General features: G+C 45.8%; 1 protein-coding gene across 1 annotated transcript in view; it reads right to left on the reverse strand.

Moving 5' to 3' along the window:
• Positions 1-11,524, reverse strand: part of LOC118369025 (thyroid receptor-interacting protein 11) — a 66,965-nt gene extending 55,441 nt beyond the window's left edge. The window contains exons 1-6 of the mRNA XM_052496173.1: positions 10,888-11,524; positions 3,766-3,821; positions 3,144-3,254; positions 2,602-2,919; positions 2,290-2,358; positions 1,253-1,445 (exon numbers count right to left, since the gene is read on the reverse strand). Coding sequence (XP_052352133.1) covers positions 1,253-1,445; positions 2,290-2,358; positions 2,602-2,919; positions 3,144-3,254; positions 3,766-3,821; positions 10,888-11,026 — 886 coding nt within the window. The 5' untranslated portion in view covers positions 11,027-11,524. The remainder of the gene's footprint in view (positions 1-1,252; positions 1,446-2,289; positions 2,359-2,601; positions 2,920-3,143; positions 3,255-3,765; positions 3,822-10,887) is intronic.
• Between the last annotated feature and the right edge of the window lie 5,859 nt (positions 11,525-17,383).

Consider the following 17,383-nt stretch of genomic DNA (forward strand, 5'->3'; position numbering starts at 1 on the left):
TCAGGAACTCAGACTGGGGTGAAGGTTCACCTTCCAACAGGACAACGACCCTCAGCACACAGCCAAGATAACGCAAGAGTTGCTTCGGGACAAGTCTCTGATCGTCAGTCTCTGAATGTCCTTGAGTGGCCCAGCCAGATCGAACATCTCTAAAGACCTGAAAATAGCTGTGCAGCGCCCCATCCAGCGCCCCATCCAACCTGACAGAGCTTGAGAGGATCTGCAGAGAAGAATGGGAGAAACTCCCAAAATACAGGTGTGCTAAGCTTGTAGCATCATACCCAAGAAGACTTGAGGCTGTAATCGCTGTCAAAGGTGCTTCAACAAAGTACTGAGTAAAGGGTCTGAATACTTGTGTGATATTTCAGTCTGTCCCTGTTCCTCCCTCCCTCCCAGTCTGTCCCTGTTCCTCCCTCCCTCCCAGTCTGTCCCCGTTCCTCCCTCCCTCCCAGTCTGTCCCCGTTCCTCCCTCCCAGTCTGTCCCTGTTCCTCCCTCCCTCCCAGTCTGTCCCTGTTCCTCCCTCCCTCCCAGTCTGTCCCTGTTCCTCCCTCCCTCCCAGTCTGTCCCTGTTCCTCCCTCCCTCCCAGTCTGTCCCTGTTCCTCCCTCCCTCCCAGTCTGTTCCTGTTCCTCCCTCCCAGTCTGTCCCTGTTCCTCCCTCCCAGTCTGTCCCTGTTCCTCCCTCCCAGTCTGTCCCTGTTCCTTCCTCCCTCCCAGTCTGTCCCTGTTCCTTCCTCCCTCCCAGTCTGTCCCTGTTCCTCCCTCCCTCCCAGTCTGTCCCTGTTCCTCCCTCCCTCCCAGTCTGTCCCTGTTCCTCCCTCCCTCCCTCCCTCCCAGTCTGTCCCTGTTCCTCCCTCCCTCCCAGTCTGTTCCTGTTCCTCCCTCCCTCCCAGTCTGTTCCTGTTCCTCCCTCCCTCCCAGTCTGTTCCTGTTCCTCCCTCCCAGTCTGTTCCTGTTCCTCCCTCCCAGTCTGTCCCTGTTCCTCCCTCCCTCCCAGTCTGTCCCTGTTCCTCCCTCCCTCCCAGTCTGTCCCTGTTCCTCCCTCCCTCCCAGTCTGTCCCTGTTCCTCCCTCCCTCCCAGTCTGTCCCTGTTCCTCCCTCCCTCCCAGTCTGTCCCTGTTCCTCCCTCCCTCCCAGTCTGTCCCTCTTCCTCCCTCCCTCCCAGTCTGTCCCTGTTCCTCCCTCCCAGTCTGTCCCTGTTCCTCCCTCCCTCCCAGTCTGTCCCTCCCTCCCAGTCTGTTCCTCCTCCTCACCTCCAGTCTGTTCCTCCTCCTCTCCTCCAGTCTGTTTCTGTTCCTCCAGCTCCTCTATCCTCTCCTCGTACTCTGCCAGCTCGTCCCGGTGGCGCCGGATGACGTCGGCCATCTTCTGTCTCTGAGCGTCCTGCAGAGCTGCTAACTCATGCTGGTGCTCATCTACCTCACGACCCATCTCCTCACGCAGCTCCTGTTCCAGTAGAATAGAATCATATAGAATGTTCCACAGAAAGAGGAATAGAGACGGTCAGTCTCTCTTATTCCAAGCAGGGTTTAAAACAATATTTTTTAACATTTGATTCATAAAGCCCTTTTTACATAAACAGTTGGTAAAATAGGTCTACATCAGGGCTCTCCAACCCTGTTCCTGGAGAGACACCCTCCAGTAGGTTTTAACTCCAACCCTGTTCCTAGAGAGACACCCTCCAGTAGGTTTTAACTCCAACCCTGTTCCTGGAGAGAGACCCTCCTGTAGGTTTTAACTCCAACCCTGTTCCTGGAGAGAGACCCTCCTGTAGGTTTTAACTCCAACCCTGTTCCTGGAGAGAGACCCTCCTGTAGGTTTTCACTCCAACCCTGTTCCTGGAGAGAGACCCTCCTGTAGGTTTTCACTCCAACCCTGTTCCTGGAGAGAAACCCTCCTGTAGGTTTTCACTCCAACCCTGTTCCTGGAGAGCTACCCATCCTGTTCGTTTTCACTCAAACCCTAATCTAGCGGTACCTGATCTGAGGGTATCTCTCCGGGAACAGGGTTGGAGTTAAAACCTACGGGAGGGTATCTCTCCAGGAACAGGGTTGGAGTTAAAACCTACAGGAGGGTATCTCTCCAGGAACAGGGTTGGAGTGAAAACCTACAGGAGGGTTTCTCTCCAGGAACAGGGTTTGAGTTAAAACCTACAGGAGGGTATCTCTCCAGGAACAGGGTTGGAGTTAAAACCTACAGGAGGGTTTCTCTCCAGGAACAGGGTTGGAGAGCCCTGTTTTACAGTAACCCAGCCTAGACTCCCAAGGAGAAAGCACATGCAAACTCCCACCTTGATGATCCTCTGAAGCTTCAGGACTTCTCCCTGGTCACCGTTTCCTGCCCCTGGGGCTACGGATGCCTGAAAAAAAAAATAGAAATATCAGAATTAAGATGTGATTCCATCCCTCAATTAAAACATTTTGGTTTTTACGTGTATGTATTACTAGAGAAGAAACCTCTGAATTTCATACCAAGGATTTTTTTTTTTTTTAAATAGGAATTTGACACGAAACCTTTAGAATCCGTACAGTAAAACAGTAATAGATAAAAATGTGTTATAGTGGAGGTAATGAACGACGTTGTAAATAAATAAACACCCTACCTGAGACACGCGTCTCCAATGGGAGACCTCAGCCTCCAGCCTCATCACCTCCGTAGACAGACGGTTGATCTCCTGCTGGGACCAGATCACGTCACCGAAGTCCATCTCGTCGCTGCCATGGAAACCCTGGTGGTGGTGGGGGGCCCCCAGGGGGCGGGACATGTAAGAGGAAGAGGCGGTGGTGGTGGAGGAGGAGGAGGCGGCGGTGGTGACAGGAAGTACGGCAGAGTCGGAAGTAGCCGATTGAGCAGAGCGCTGTAGTTTCTGAACCTCTTCCTGTAGTCCACTCTGACGGGCTTTCAGGTGACTGACCTCCACCTGGACAGGTGACACGACGACACAGTTTAGAAGTGGCGCGGACACATCCAGTAACTTGCAGGTTTAAAGGTACAAAAAAAGATAGATACCGGCACGTTGTGAAACACTCCCTCGGAAGAACTGTAGCTATCTATCCATATTCCAAGAGGAGGACATTTTCACATTTCATTGAGTAATATAATAATAATAATAATAATAATATAGTTCTATGTATCAGACCGTACATCTTTCTGTTGCATCATGGTCCTGTACTCAGCTGACTGCTGTTTATTCTGGATCTCTGAGGCCTCCAGCTTCTCCTCCAGCTCGGCATGGATCCTCTTTAAACGCACGTACTGAAACAAGATGAAAAGAAAAATAATTTAAGTCCTCCTCCAGTCTCCCTTTTCACCTCATTTAAATATTGATTTAAATAACTGATAAATAGGTGGTCCGAGTATAACATGACATAGTGGGGGGTCCTCTTTTGTTCCCCAAGCGAGAGTGGGGCTGATATCCCAAATTACCATCAGACCTACTCTTTGAAGTTTGAAGTTGTCCAAAAAATATATACTATTTTGCCAAAAAAATGTTGTTTTTTTTACCCTTAAAAACCCTCATAGTGTAACACAGAGAAACAGGAGAGCGTACATAACCAACTATCAGACTCCAATACACACACATGGAATCTGTTACAAATATATACTTTTTGCGACTGCGGTCACAAACACTTTTAAATCTAGTCCTGGATTTCAAAGCGTAACTCAACGGAGAATCTGAATTAAAATTGTTTTTTTAGTCCAGGATTAGGCTTTAAAATGTTGTGTGTTGGAAACGTGTCACCTATCACGGTAAGAACCCTCGTACCTCAGCCTCCACTTGCTCGTGCTTAGAACTGGACACCAGCAGCTCGGTGGAAGCATCTGAAAGGAAAGAGATACTGTGGAATGTAACAATTGGACTACCAATCACAGCCATGCATCCTCGCAAAATAAGATTTGCTAAACCAATCAAGTTTTAGTTCAACACTTTATTTGTACTGGGTGTGTCTTCTCCTAATATACAGGGTTGTTGTTAGCCAGTAATTGTACCCTCTGTCCTAATATACAGGGTTGTTGTTAGCCAGTAATTGTACCCTCTGTCCTAATATACAGGGTTGTTGTTAGCCAGTAATTGTACCCTCTGTCCTAATATACAGGGTTGTTGTTAGCCAGTAATTGTACCCTCTGTCCTAATATACAGGGTTGTTGTTAGCCAGTAATTGTACCCTCTGTCTTAATATACAGGGTTGTTGTTAGCCAGTAATTGTACCTTCTGTCCTAATATACAGGGTTGTTGTTAGCCAGTAATTGTACCTACTGTCCTAATATACAGGGTTGTTGTTAGCCAGTAATTGTACCCTCTGTCTTAATATACAGGGTTGTTGTTAGCCAGTAATTGTACCTACTGTCTTAATATACAGGGTTGTTGTTAGCCAGTAATTGTACCTACTGTCTTAATATACAGGGTTGTTGTTAGCCGGGTAATTGTCGGTTTTTGGCCGATTAAAAAAAGTGAATAGCCGATAAATAAAGTATTTGCCAGCTAAATTGTCCGGGAGAATGTTTTCAATTACAGAAATATCAGTCGATGTAAACACAGTCATGGTTATCGGTCTATAGGTTAATTAGCAAAACAGTTTGGAATTAAATAGTGGCGTGTATTTCCGTTAGTTGGCATGTGCCCCAGTACCTGTACTTTAGAGACGCTGACTGTTGTTTAGGGCCATGGCACTCCTACAGGACTCCAGTGTCCAGTGTGGGGGGGAAGGGGCTGGGCTCCTTCCCCCCCACACTGGACACCCCTACCCACACCCATAGCTCAACCCTAGGCCCCGGCCCCTTCCCCCCACTCCCGTTCCTCTACCCTAGGCCCCGGCCCCTTCCCCCCACTCCCGTTCCTCTACCCTAGGCCCCGCCCCTTTCCCCCCACTCCCGTTCCTCTACCCTAGGCCCCGCCCCTTCCCCCACTCCCGTTCCTCTACCCTAGGCCCCGCCCCTTCCCCACTCCCATACCTCTACCCTAGGCCCGCCCCTTCCCGCCACTCCCGTTCTCTACCCTAGGCCCCGCCCCTTCCCCCCACACCTCTACCCTAGGCCCCGCCCCTTCCCCCCCACTCCCGTTCCTCTACCCTAGGCCCCGGCCCCTTCCCGCCACTCCCGTTCCTCTACCCTAGGCCCCGCCCATTCCCGCCACTCCCGTTCCTCTACCCTAGGCCCCGCCCCTTCCCCACACCTCTACCCTAGGCCCCGCCCCTTCCCCCACTCCCGTTCCTCTACCCTAGGCCCCGCCCCTTCCCTCCACTCCCGTTCCTCTACCCTAGGCCCCGCCCCTTTCCCCCCACTCCCGTTCCTCTACCCTAGGCCCCGCCCCTTCCCCCACTCCCGTTCCTCTACCCTAGGCCCCGCCCCTTCCCCCACTCCCATACCTCTACCCTAGGCCCCACCCCTTCCCGCCACTCCCGTTCCTCTACCCTAGGCCCCGCCCCTTCCCCCACACCTCTACCCTAGGCCCCGCCCCTTCCCCCCACTCCCGTTCCTCTACCCTAGGCCCCGCCCCTTCCCGCCACTCCCGTTCCTCTACCCTAGGCCCCGCCCCTTCCCCCACTCCCATACCTCTACCCTAGGCCCCGCCCCTTCCCCCCCACTCCCGTTCCTCTACCCTAGGCCCCGGCCCCTTCCTCCCCCACCTGTGCCTCTCCTCTACCCCCCTCCCTACCTTCTTCACCCCTTTTATTCCCCATATAATCTGCATATAATCTGCATGCTCCTTCCTATTTACCAGGCGCCGGTTTCCAGACAGTGACAGAATGTTGGTGTTTTAACGATCTTTCCCACAACGGCCCGAAGATGTAACATGCAGAGAGAACGGTCACTAAGTGCGTTGCGTGTCTTGTGTGTCTATCTCGACAGGCTCGATGGAAAAGGGAACGCTGCTCTCAGATCAGATTTCTCCATTCAAATATTTTCTTATCATTATAATTATTTCCCCAATACTGACGACGGACCAGCTCCTAGAGAGATATTACCATATGGAGGCAGCTTATTCTAATGCTTACCCAATGAAAATTCCCAAAATCCCTAGTTTGGCACATCATTACGCACGTTAGGCCACACATCATGAAATATATTGAGACAAATTACACACAGTAGCCTACAAGCAGCAAAAAACAGAACTCAATTGATTGAACATTAAATGGATTGAAATAAGCCTATAGACTACTGTTTATTTTAATTTATTATTATTTATTTATTATTTATTTTAATTCAGTCATTTCGGGTTTTCATTTGAAGCATCATTTTACATGGTCGCTTGTTTGTAACAATTGCAAAAAAAAAACATTTTGGCAACTTTGTATTTGTAGTCAACTTTGTCCTGAAGCTATCGGTGTCACAGACAGATGGATAAACCACGTGATTCTGTGTTAAGGGGAGATCTTTTGTGTATAAAATGACACGGCGCCTCCAACGACGCACTTCGCTGTTCTCTACAAGTGGTCTGAGGCAGGCGTTAGATTACAAGCTGTGTTCAAGTGCAACTTTAATAACAATGGTTTTGGGACACAGCTCTGAGATTTCAACAATTGCTCCTGCAAAAAGGTTCTAGCGATTAACATGGTGTTAAAACGCTTTAGGGAAAACGGGGCCCGGTTCAGTTTATTCGTTGTGATGGGCGGCCCTATCCTTCCTCCTTCCACTGTGCGTGATATGATGATGATACAAGTGCCCTTCTGTTATGATTTTGTCAGTTGTTCTACATTGTATATCTGTGCCCTCAGTTGGTAATGATGATAAAACTCAGAAAATGTGTTTCTGCTGGCAGTCTTCTACGTTTTTGTAGTTGAGGTACGTTATCAACTACAAAAGCTGAAGAAAAAACACACGCGCGCACGTCCAGGTCAATTCCTCAGGTGCTGGAGATGTAGGCAAACTCATGGAAAACACCGCACTATTGTATGTGTATGTTACTGTCAATATGGATCATAGACCCATCTGATCCCCATTAGTCACCTGTCTCTACTCTGTCAAGTCTGCACCTTTATGTGACTTGTTCCTAATGTTTTCCTTATATATATATATATATATATATATATCTCTTCTAGACCCCCTCATCTTAACACATCCTTCCTGGCTATGTTGTGACATGTGACTTGTTCCTAATGTTTTCCTTATATATATATATATATATATATATATCTCTTCTAGACCCCCTCATCTTAACACATCCTTCCTGGCTACCTAGAGGCCTTACAAGCCAGAACTCCTAACCTCATCCTGTTGCAACAGTCCTGAACATAGATTAAACTCCCATTAGACAGCAACAGTCCTGAACCTAGATTAAACTCCCATTAGACAGCAACAGTCCTGAACCTAGATTAAACTCCCATTAGACAGCTCTGCTCAAGGGTTATAAAATGTGAAAAATACGTTAATTACTCACCAAATATGGATTTTCACTGAGCAACTATCTTATATATGCCATTTTAGCAGACGCTTTTATCCAAAGCGACTTACAGTCAGTCATGTGTGCATACATTCTACGTATGGGTGGTCCCGGGAATCGAACCCACTACCCTGGTGTTACAACGCCATGCTCTACCAACTGTGCTACAGAAGGACCACATCTTCATTTACAGATGTCACAGGCGGGAAATCCTGATATAATATTGATTTCTGTGCTTTTTAAAAAAAAAAATAGGCTCCTGCCATTCTGAGGGAATCTGATATTGTCTGGAAGGTGATGAGGTATTTTATCTATCCGGCAGCTATGAGGCACTACCGGGGTTGACAACTACATGTGGACACATATGAAGAGATGTGCTTAAAACTGTTTCACATGACAAAACAGCATTCTAAAGGCAAACAAACATGCCTTCACCAGCACTCTTCTACACGAACTCCACAAACAAACATGCCTTCACCAGCACTCTTCTACACGATCCCCACAAACAAACATGCCTTCACCGGCACTCTTCTACACGATCCCCACAAACAAACATGCCTTCACCGGCACTCTTCTACACGATCCCCACAAACAAACATGCCTTCACCGGCACTCTTCTACACGATCCCCACAAACAAACATGCCTTCACCGGCACTCTTCTACACGATCCCCACAAACAAACATGCCTTCACCGGCACTCTTCTACACGATCCCCACAAACAAACATGCCTTCACCAGCACTCTTCTACACGATCCCCACAAACAAACATGCCTTCACCAGCACTCTTCTACACGATCCCCACAAACAAACATGCCTTCACCAGCACTCTTCTACACGATCCCCACAAACAAACATGCCTTCACCAGCACTCTTCTACACGAACCCCACAAACAAACATGCCTTCACCAGCACTCTTCTACACGATCCCACAAACAAACATGCCTTCACCAGCACTCTTCTACACGAACTCCACAAACAAACATGCCTTCACCGGCACTCTTCTACATGATCCCCACAAACAAAATAGATTTTCTAACTAAATCCTACAATTCAAAACATATTTTCAGTCCAATTAGCCTAGTTCTCAATAGTTAATATGTTTATTTAATACAACAACAACAAAAAGTACTGTCGGCTGTGTGTTAATTTCAGAAGTGAAACAGCCCTCCAAGAGTTACTGACATGAGTCATGCGGAATCTTGCTTTGCGTACAGTATGTGTCGGTTGGAACGTAGTGATCAAAGTTCTCTGTGGTTCCTGTCCGTCGGTCTGTCTGTCTGTCAAGCATTGTTTACTTATGACAACAGTTAGTCTTTCTGGTCAAAGTAAGTGGATGAGTGAAAGCCCCCCACACACTAAAGTATGGAGACAGAAATGTATTACAAAAAAAATTATATATACAGTACGAGTCAAAATTAGGGACACACCTACTCATTCATTACATTACATTACATTTAAGTCATTTAGCAGTTCAAGAGTTTCTCTTTATTTTTACTATTTTCTACATTGTAGAATAATAGTGAAGATATCAAAACTATGAAATAACACATATGGAATCATGTAGTAACCATAAAAAGTGTAAAAACAAATCAAAATATATTTTATATTTGTGATTCTTCAAATAGCCACCCTTTGCCTTGATGACAGCTTTGCACAATCTTGGCACTCTCAACCAGCATCATGAGGTAGTCACCTGGAATGCATTTCAATTAACAGGTGTGCCTTATTAAAATTTAATTTGTGGAATTTCTTTCCTCCTTAATGCGTTTGAGGCAATCAGTTGTGTTGTGACAAGGTACGGGTGGTATACAGAAGATAGCCCTATTTGGTAAAAGACCAAGTCCATATTATGGCAAGAACAGCTCAAATAAGCAAAGAGAAACGACAGTCCATCATTACTTGAAGACATAAAGGTCCGTCAATACGGAACATTTTAATAACTTTTAAAGTTTCTTCAAGTGCAGTTGCAAAAACCATCAAGCGCTATGATGAAACAGGCTCTCATGAGGACCGCCTCAGAAATGGAAGACCCAGAGTTACCTTTGCTGCAGAGGATAAGTTCATTAGAGTCACCAGCCTCAGAAATTGCAGCCCAAATGAATGCTTCACAGAGTTCAAGTAACAGACACATCTCAACATCAACTGTTCAGAGGAGACTGTGTGAATCAGGCCTTCATGGTCGAATTTCTGCAAAGAAACCTCTACTAAAGGCCAACAATAAGAAGAAGAGACTTGCTTGGGCCAAGAAACACGAGCAATTGACATTGGACCGGTGGAAATTTGTCCTTTTGGTCTGAGTCCAAATTTAAGATTTTTGTTTCCAACCGCCGTGTCTTTGTGAGATGCCGTGTGGGTGAACAGATGATCTCCGCATTTGTATTTCCCACCGTGAAGCATGGAGGAGGAGGTGTCATGGTTCGGTCGTCACTTTAAATAAGAATTTGTTCTTAACTGACTTGCCTAGTTCAATAAAGGTTAAATAAAATAAATACAAATGGTGTGATGGTGCTTTGCTGGTGAAACTGTCTGTGATTTATTTATGGCACACTTAACAAGCATGGCTACCACAGCATTCTGCAGCAATACGGCATCCCATCTGGTTTGGCCTTAGTGGGACTATCATTTGTTTTTCAACAGGACAATAACCCGACACACCTCCAGGATGTGCAAGGGCTATTTGAAGAAGGAGAGTGGTGGAGTGCTGCATCAGATGACCTGGCCAACACAATCACCAGACCTCAACCCAACTAAGATGGTTTGGGATGAGTCGGACGACAGAGTGAAGGAAAAGCAGCCAACAAGTGCACAGCACATGTGGGATCTCCTTCAAGACTGTTGGAAAAGCAGTCCAGGTGAAGCTGGTTGAGAGAATGCCAAGAGTGTGTAAAGCTGTCATCAAGGCAAAGGCTGGCTACTTTGAAGAATCTAAAACATAAAATATATTTGGATTTGTTTAACACTTTTTTGGTTACTACATGATTCCATATGTGTTACTTCATAGTGGTGATGCCTTAACTATTATTCTACAATGTAGAAAATAGTAAAAATACATTAAAACCATTGAATATGTAGGTATTCTAAAACTTTTGACCGGAAGTGTATACATACATAAATACATACACACATACATAAGAAATCAAATGCTATTCGCATGTTATAATGTCAAACTCTAACAGGATGCATTTTCTCCATTAAACGTTTACATTGATGCTGATATGTTATGGTCATATTGCAATCTTGGAACCTGATCATAGCTCAAATAGAAAGCTATCCTGATCCGGTTTACTGTAGTCCGGTTATAGAATAACCAACCAGCAACATGTCCTGTAGTGCAGTGGTTCTCAAACCTCACCCAGACGTTTCACAATTGTGTAGTAGCCCTGAACTTGCTCACCGAAGAACTGAAACAGCTCAGTTAAATAGCTTCTAGCTATTAGTTTCCTGCTGACCTGAGTGTGGCTGTGAGGTACCTCCTGTACAGTTGATAGCTTCTGGTTTTACTCACCTCCAACTTCTTCAACTCCTTCCAGAAGCATATCTTTGGTGAAGGTTGATATTTGTCCGGTGAATGAGGAGAGGCTTCCCCCGACCTGGCCGAGAGACTGGCCCAGGCCGGAGCCCAGTCCACCCAGCCACGATGACATCTTTGAGAATAACTAACGTTAGCTAGTAAGCTAGCTAAACAATAACAAAAAGGCCCAACACTGGCTAGGCTAGCTAGTTAGCTGATAAGGTGGCGATCAACTTCGACCCTACCTTCAGACAATTCAGCACTTCTTAAAACTAGCTTTGTCACCTTTGTGAAGTTGTCAATTTGGTAGAGTGAAACTGGTTGTCAAGCTAGCTACAGTAGTTGGCCGGACAGCTAGTTAGCTGGTATGCTAACGTAGACTTGCTAGCTGAATGTGTCACTCACTTGCAGTCAAATTGATCCCGTGGATTTACGAATCTAAACAAACTTCGACACTAGATCATCCGCGTAACATTAATGAGAAGATTATCCGGTCTATTATATCAGTTGTCTTTATCGTGTATGTATATACCGTTTCAGATAAAGTACTAGGTCTGCCATCTCAGCTCGGTGCTGTGTTGTCACAGACAGAGCTTGACGTGGACAGCCGCAACACGGAATCATGGGACATTGGAAGAACATAACAGATAGAACAACGAGACAGATATTTCACCGGATGTTATAAATGTGAAGCATCCGCTTGGCGTTTCCACTCGTGACCAAATATGGTAGTGAGTAGGAAGCCCAGTGGCCCGGCGGTGGGGAGATTATGGAAGGAGATGGATTTTGCATTCTGCACATTTCCTCGTCAATTAAACATGTGATCTCATTACAAATTTATGTTGCCAAAACTAGAATCTGTTTTGAACAGAGTGGACTAAGTTATTATTATTTTTATTTTTTTAAATCGCATTGTTTAGGAGTGCTTAGCGTGAACTTCACATAGTAGGCGTTCCCTAATGGAAATATGCAGATACATGCTATAACAGGTAAATAGGATCTCGCTCGCTCGTTCTTGGCTCTGCTCACCTCCTTGCTTGTTCCGCAAACTATGACTCATTTATTCCTATTGGAAACGACAGGCTGTGGTCTATCTTGGTTTAGTTATACAAATATTTGATTATACTTGGGCTGCATTCAAGACTGCAATGTTCTTCTGCAATGTTCTTCTTCGATGAGGTTTAACGGAGGTTGGCATCCAATAAATGTCGCATTACCGCCACCTACCTGGCTGGGAGTACAACTCCCTTACACGTTGCTTGATAAATAAATAAATAAATAAATAATCAAATACCCTACCATCTAACTAACACCACCCTACTCCACTATTTAAATATATTTAGTCCTACTTCAGGCCAACAACCTGAAAGGATGGGACACCACCACTTCACACCCTGTAACTCTTCTGATGTCAAGTCTCGCACACCCAAATACTGCTCTGTAGCAGCCACCACAACCTCTGATTCAGAGGGGTTGGGTTAAATGCAGAAGACACATTTCAGATGAACACATTCAGTTGGACAACTGACTAGGTATCCCCCTTTCCCAACCTCCATTTTCTGCAACTTACGTTCCATCCCTGCAGTACAGTTGATAGCCATTGCTATAAATGCTATAAATCCAATCTTACTGAAGCATATATCACTTGTTGGTTTATCGCTCTGTTCTGTGTTCTGGTACAGATCTACTAGTCACACCCCTCCTCTCAGGATCCCTCCCTCTGTTCTGGTACAGATCTACTAACACCCCTCCTCTCAGGATCCCTCCCTCTGTTCTGGTACAGATCTACTACACCCCTCCTCCTCTCCCTCTGGATCCCTGACCCCTCTGGATCCCTCCTCTGTTATGGTACAGATCTACTAGTCACACCCTCCTCTCAGGATCCCTCCCTCTGTTCTGGTACAGATCTACTAGTCACCCCTCCCCCTCTCAGGATCCCTCCCTCTGTTCTGGTACAGATCTACTAGTCACACCCCTCCTCTCAGGTTCTGGTACAGATCCCTCCCTCTCTGTTATGGTACAGATCTACTAGTCACACCCTCCTCTCAGGATCCCTCCCTCTGTTCTGGTACAGATCTACTAGTCACACCCCTCCTCTCGGGATCCTTCCTCTGTTCTGGTACAGATCTACTACACCCCTCCTCTCAGGATCACTCCTACTGTTCTGGTACAGATCTACTAGTCACACCCTCCTCTCAGGATCCCTCCCTCTGTTCTGGTACAGATCTACAGATCCCTCCTCTGTTCTGGTACAGATCTACACCCCTCCTCTCAGGATCCCTCCTCTGTTCTGGTACAGATCTACTAGTCACACCCCTCCTCTCGGGAGTTCTGGTACAGATCTACTACACCCTCCTCTCAGGATCCCTCCCTCTGTTCTGGTACAGATCTACTAGTCACACCCCTCCTCTCAGGATCCCTCCCTCTGTTCTGGTACAGATATACTAGTCACACCCCTCCTCTCAGGATCCCTCCCTCTGGTACAGATCTACTAGTCATCCAGGATCCTCCCTACTGTTCTGGTACAGATCTACTAGTCACACCCCTCCTCTCAGGATCCCTCCCTCTGTTCTGGTACAGATCTACTAGTCACACCCCTCCTCTCAGGATCCCTCCTCTGTTCTGGTATCACACCTCTCAGGATCCCTCCTACTGTTCTGGTACAGATCTACTACACCCCTCCTCTCAGGATCCCTCCCTCTGTTCTGGTACAGATCTACTAGTCACACCCCTCCTCTCAGGATCCCTCCCTCTGTTCTGGTACAGATCTACTAGTCACACCCCTCCTCTCAGGATCCCTCCACCTTGACCCATCTTCCTCTACTTTCTTCACTGCCTCAGCATAGGTCAACTTCTGTACTACTCCAACCATGGAAACCTCAACCTGCCTCTCTGGCATGGGACATTTCTGATCCACAGCCCCATGGGCACCCTTACAATTAACACATACCACTACTTTCCCCAATGCTACACATTACACAGACCCATAAAACATTTTTTTTTAAATGTAATAAATTCTATTGGGTGAAATACCACAGTGTGCCATCACAGCAGCAATATGTATGACCTGTTGCCACCAAAGGGCAGCCAGTGAAGAACAAACACCATTGTAAATACAAACCATATTTATTTATTTTAACTATTTGCACATCGTTACAAAACAGGGGAAAATTAGACATAATATGACATTTGAAATGTCTTCATTCTTTTGGAACTTTTGTGTAATGTTTACTGTTAATTTTTTTATTGTTTATATCCCTTTTGTTTATCTATTTCCCTTGCTTTGGCAATGTTTCCCATGCCAATAAAGCTCCTTAAATGGAATTGAGAAGAACTGTGGTCGAGCGAGCAGAGGAGCGCAGGCCAGCGTGATGCGTGCAAATTAAACGTGAGGGTTTGTGAGCGTGATTTTGAACGAGCAGAACTGCAGTGCCGCGCGCAGTAAATTAATCCGAGAGCAGAGATTTTTGTTCCTCTCAAGAAATACGTACTAAATCAAATTTTATTGGCCACATACACATGGTTAGCAGATGTTAATGCGAGTGTAGCGAAATGCTTGTACTCCATGTCCAGACTCAGAAATGACTGCACTCTCACAAACACGGCTGTCTCCTCTGCCTCTCACAACAATTATCCAGATTTGCTTTCCAAAATAAAATGTTGCTCTCGCAACTGCTTACTATAATTATATAAAACAGGGGGAAATTCAAGCCAATGAACATAGCCTGTAGCAGTCTATTGAAACGCCATTGGTCAGGTTTTTGTTCCAACCAGGGCTTGACTGCTTTCTTAACTGAGTTTTTGACCACAGAGATGACAGCTAAGTGTCTTGTTTCACAGTCTTTGTACAAAATAATCAAATATAGCCCTTTATTAGCTAGTTAACTGTCATGTGTTTTGTTTTTGTTTTTTGTGGGGGGGATATTTATTTTTTCATTCAAATCAAATCAAATCAAATTTTATTTGTCACATACACATGGTTAGCAGATGTTAATGCGAGTGTAGCGAAATGCTTGTGCTTCTAGTTCCGACAATGCAGTAATAACCAACAAGTAATCTAACTAACAATTCCAAAACTACTGTCTTATACACAGTGTAAGGGGATAAAGAATATGTACATAAGGATATATGAATGAGTGATGGTACAGAGCAGCATAGGCAAGATACAGTAGATGGTGTGGAGTACAGTATATACATATGAGATGGGTATGTAAACAAAGTAGCATAGTTAAAGTGGCTAGTGATACATGTATTACATAAGGATGCAGTCGATGATATAGAGTACAGTATATACGTATGCATATGAGATGAATAATGTAGGGTAAGTAACATTATATAAGGTAGCATTGTTTAAAGTGGCAAGTGATATATTTACATCATTTCCCATCAATTCCCATTATTAAAGTGGCTGGAGTTGAGTCAGTGTCAGTGTGTTGGCAGCAGCCACTCAATGTTAGTGGTGGCTGTTTAACAGTCTGATGGCCTTGAGATAGAAGCTGTTTTTCAGTCTCTCGGTCCCAGCTTTGATGCACCTGTACTGACCTCGCCTTCTGGATGATAGCGGAGTGAACAGGCAGTGGCTCGGGTGGTTGTTGTCCTTGATGATCTTTATGGCCTTCCTGTAACATCGGGTGGTGTAGGTGTCCTGGAGGGCAGGTAGTTTGCCCCTGGTGATGCGTTGTGCAGACCTCACTACCCTCTGGAGAGCCTTATACAGCCCGCCAGGATGCTCTCGATTGTGCATCTGTAGAAGTTTGTGAGTGCTTTTGGTGACAAGCCGAATTTCTTCAGCCTCCTGAGGTTGAAGAGGCGCTGCTGCGCCTTCTTCACGATGCTGTCTGTGTGAGTGGACCAATTCAGTTTGTCTGTGATGTGTATGCCGAGGAACTTAAAACTTGCTACCCTCTCCACTACTGTTCCATCGATGTGGATAGGGAGGTGTTCCCTCTGCTGTTTCCTGAAGTCCACAATCATCAATCATCAATTCAAAATACAGATCAACAATTTACATTGTTACATCATACAAAACAGAACGCAGGTATTAACAAGAAAATACTAAAACATACTCTGACTTTTAAAAAACATTGTATTTTTTAGAGAATACTATTTATTTGTAGAATAAGTAGTAAAGTCAGTTCCTTCCTGCTACTCTCTGTTTCTTCCTGCTACTCTCTGTTCCTTCCTGCTACTCTCTGTTTCTTCCTGCTACTCTCTGTTTCTTCCTGCTACTCTCTGTTTCTTCCTGCTACTCTCTGTTTCTTCCTGCTACTCTCTGTTCCTTCCTGCAACTCTCTGTTTCTTCCTGCTACTCTCTGTTCCTTCCTGCTACTCTCTGTTTCTTCCTGCTACTCTCTGTTTCTTCCTGCTACTCTCTGTTTCTTCCTGCTCCTCTCTGTTTCTTCCTGCTACTCTCTGTTTCTTCCTGCTACTCTCTGTTTCTTCCTGCTACTCTCTGTTTCTTCCTGCTCCTCTCTGTTTCTTCCTGCTACTCTCTGTTTCTTCCTGCTACTCTCTGTTTCTTCCTGCTCCTCTCTGTTTCTTCCTGCTACTCTCTGTTTCTTCCTGCTACTCTCTGTTTCTTCCTGCTACTCTCTGTTTCTTCCTGCTACTCTCTGTTCCTTCCTGCTACTCTCTGTTTCTTCCTGCTACTCTCTGTTCCTTCCTGCTACTCTCTGTTTCTTCCTGCTACTCTCTGTTTCTTCCTGCTACTCTCTGTTTCTTCCTGCTCCTCTCTGTTTCTTCCTGCTACTCTCTGTTTCTTCCTGCTACTCTCTGTTTCTTCCTGCTACTCTCTGTTTCTTCCTGCTACTCTCTGTTCCTTCCTGCTACTCTCTGTTTCTTCCTGCTACTCTCTGTTTCTTCCTGCTACTCTCAGTTTCTTCCTGCTACTCTCAGTTCCTTCCTGATACTCTCTGTTTCTTCCTGCTACTCTCTGTTCCTTCCTGCTACTCTCTGTTTTGTGGTCCCTGATAACACTAGCCTGATGAGGTCCATTCTCCACCGATGTGGTCCCTGATAACACTAGCTTGATGAGGTCCATTCTCTGTCTCCACCGATGAGGTCCCTAATAACACTAGCCTGATGAGGTCCATTCTCTGTCTCCACCAATGCGGTCCCTGATAACACTAGCCTGATGAGGTCCATTCTCTGTCTCCACCAATGAGGTCCCTGATAACACTAGCTTGATGAGGTCCATTCTCTGTCTCCACCGATGTGGTCCCTGATAACACTAGCCTGATGAGGTCCATTCCCCACCGATGTGGTCCCTGATAACACTAGCCTGATGAGGTCCATTCTCCACCGATGTGGTCCCTGATAACACTAGCCTGATGAGGTCCCTGATAACACTAGCCTGATGAGGTCCCTGATAACACTAGCCTGATGAGGTCCATTCTCTGTTTCGACTGATGAGGTCCCTGATAACGCTAGCCTGATGAGGTCCCTGATAACACTAGCCTGATGAGGTCCATTCCCCACAGATGCGGTCCCT

The sequence above is a fragment of the Oncorhynchus keta genome, chromosome 35 (assembly GCF_023373465.1).
Source record: "Oncorhynchus keta strain PuntledgeMale-10-30-2019 chromosome 35, Oket_V2, whole genome shotgun sequence".
Lineage (NCBI taxonomy): Eukaryota > Metazoa > Chordata > Actinopteri > Salmoniformes > Salmonidae > Oncorhynchus > Oncorhynchus keta.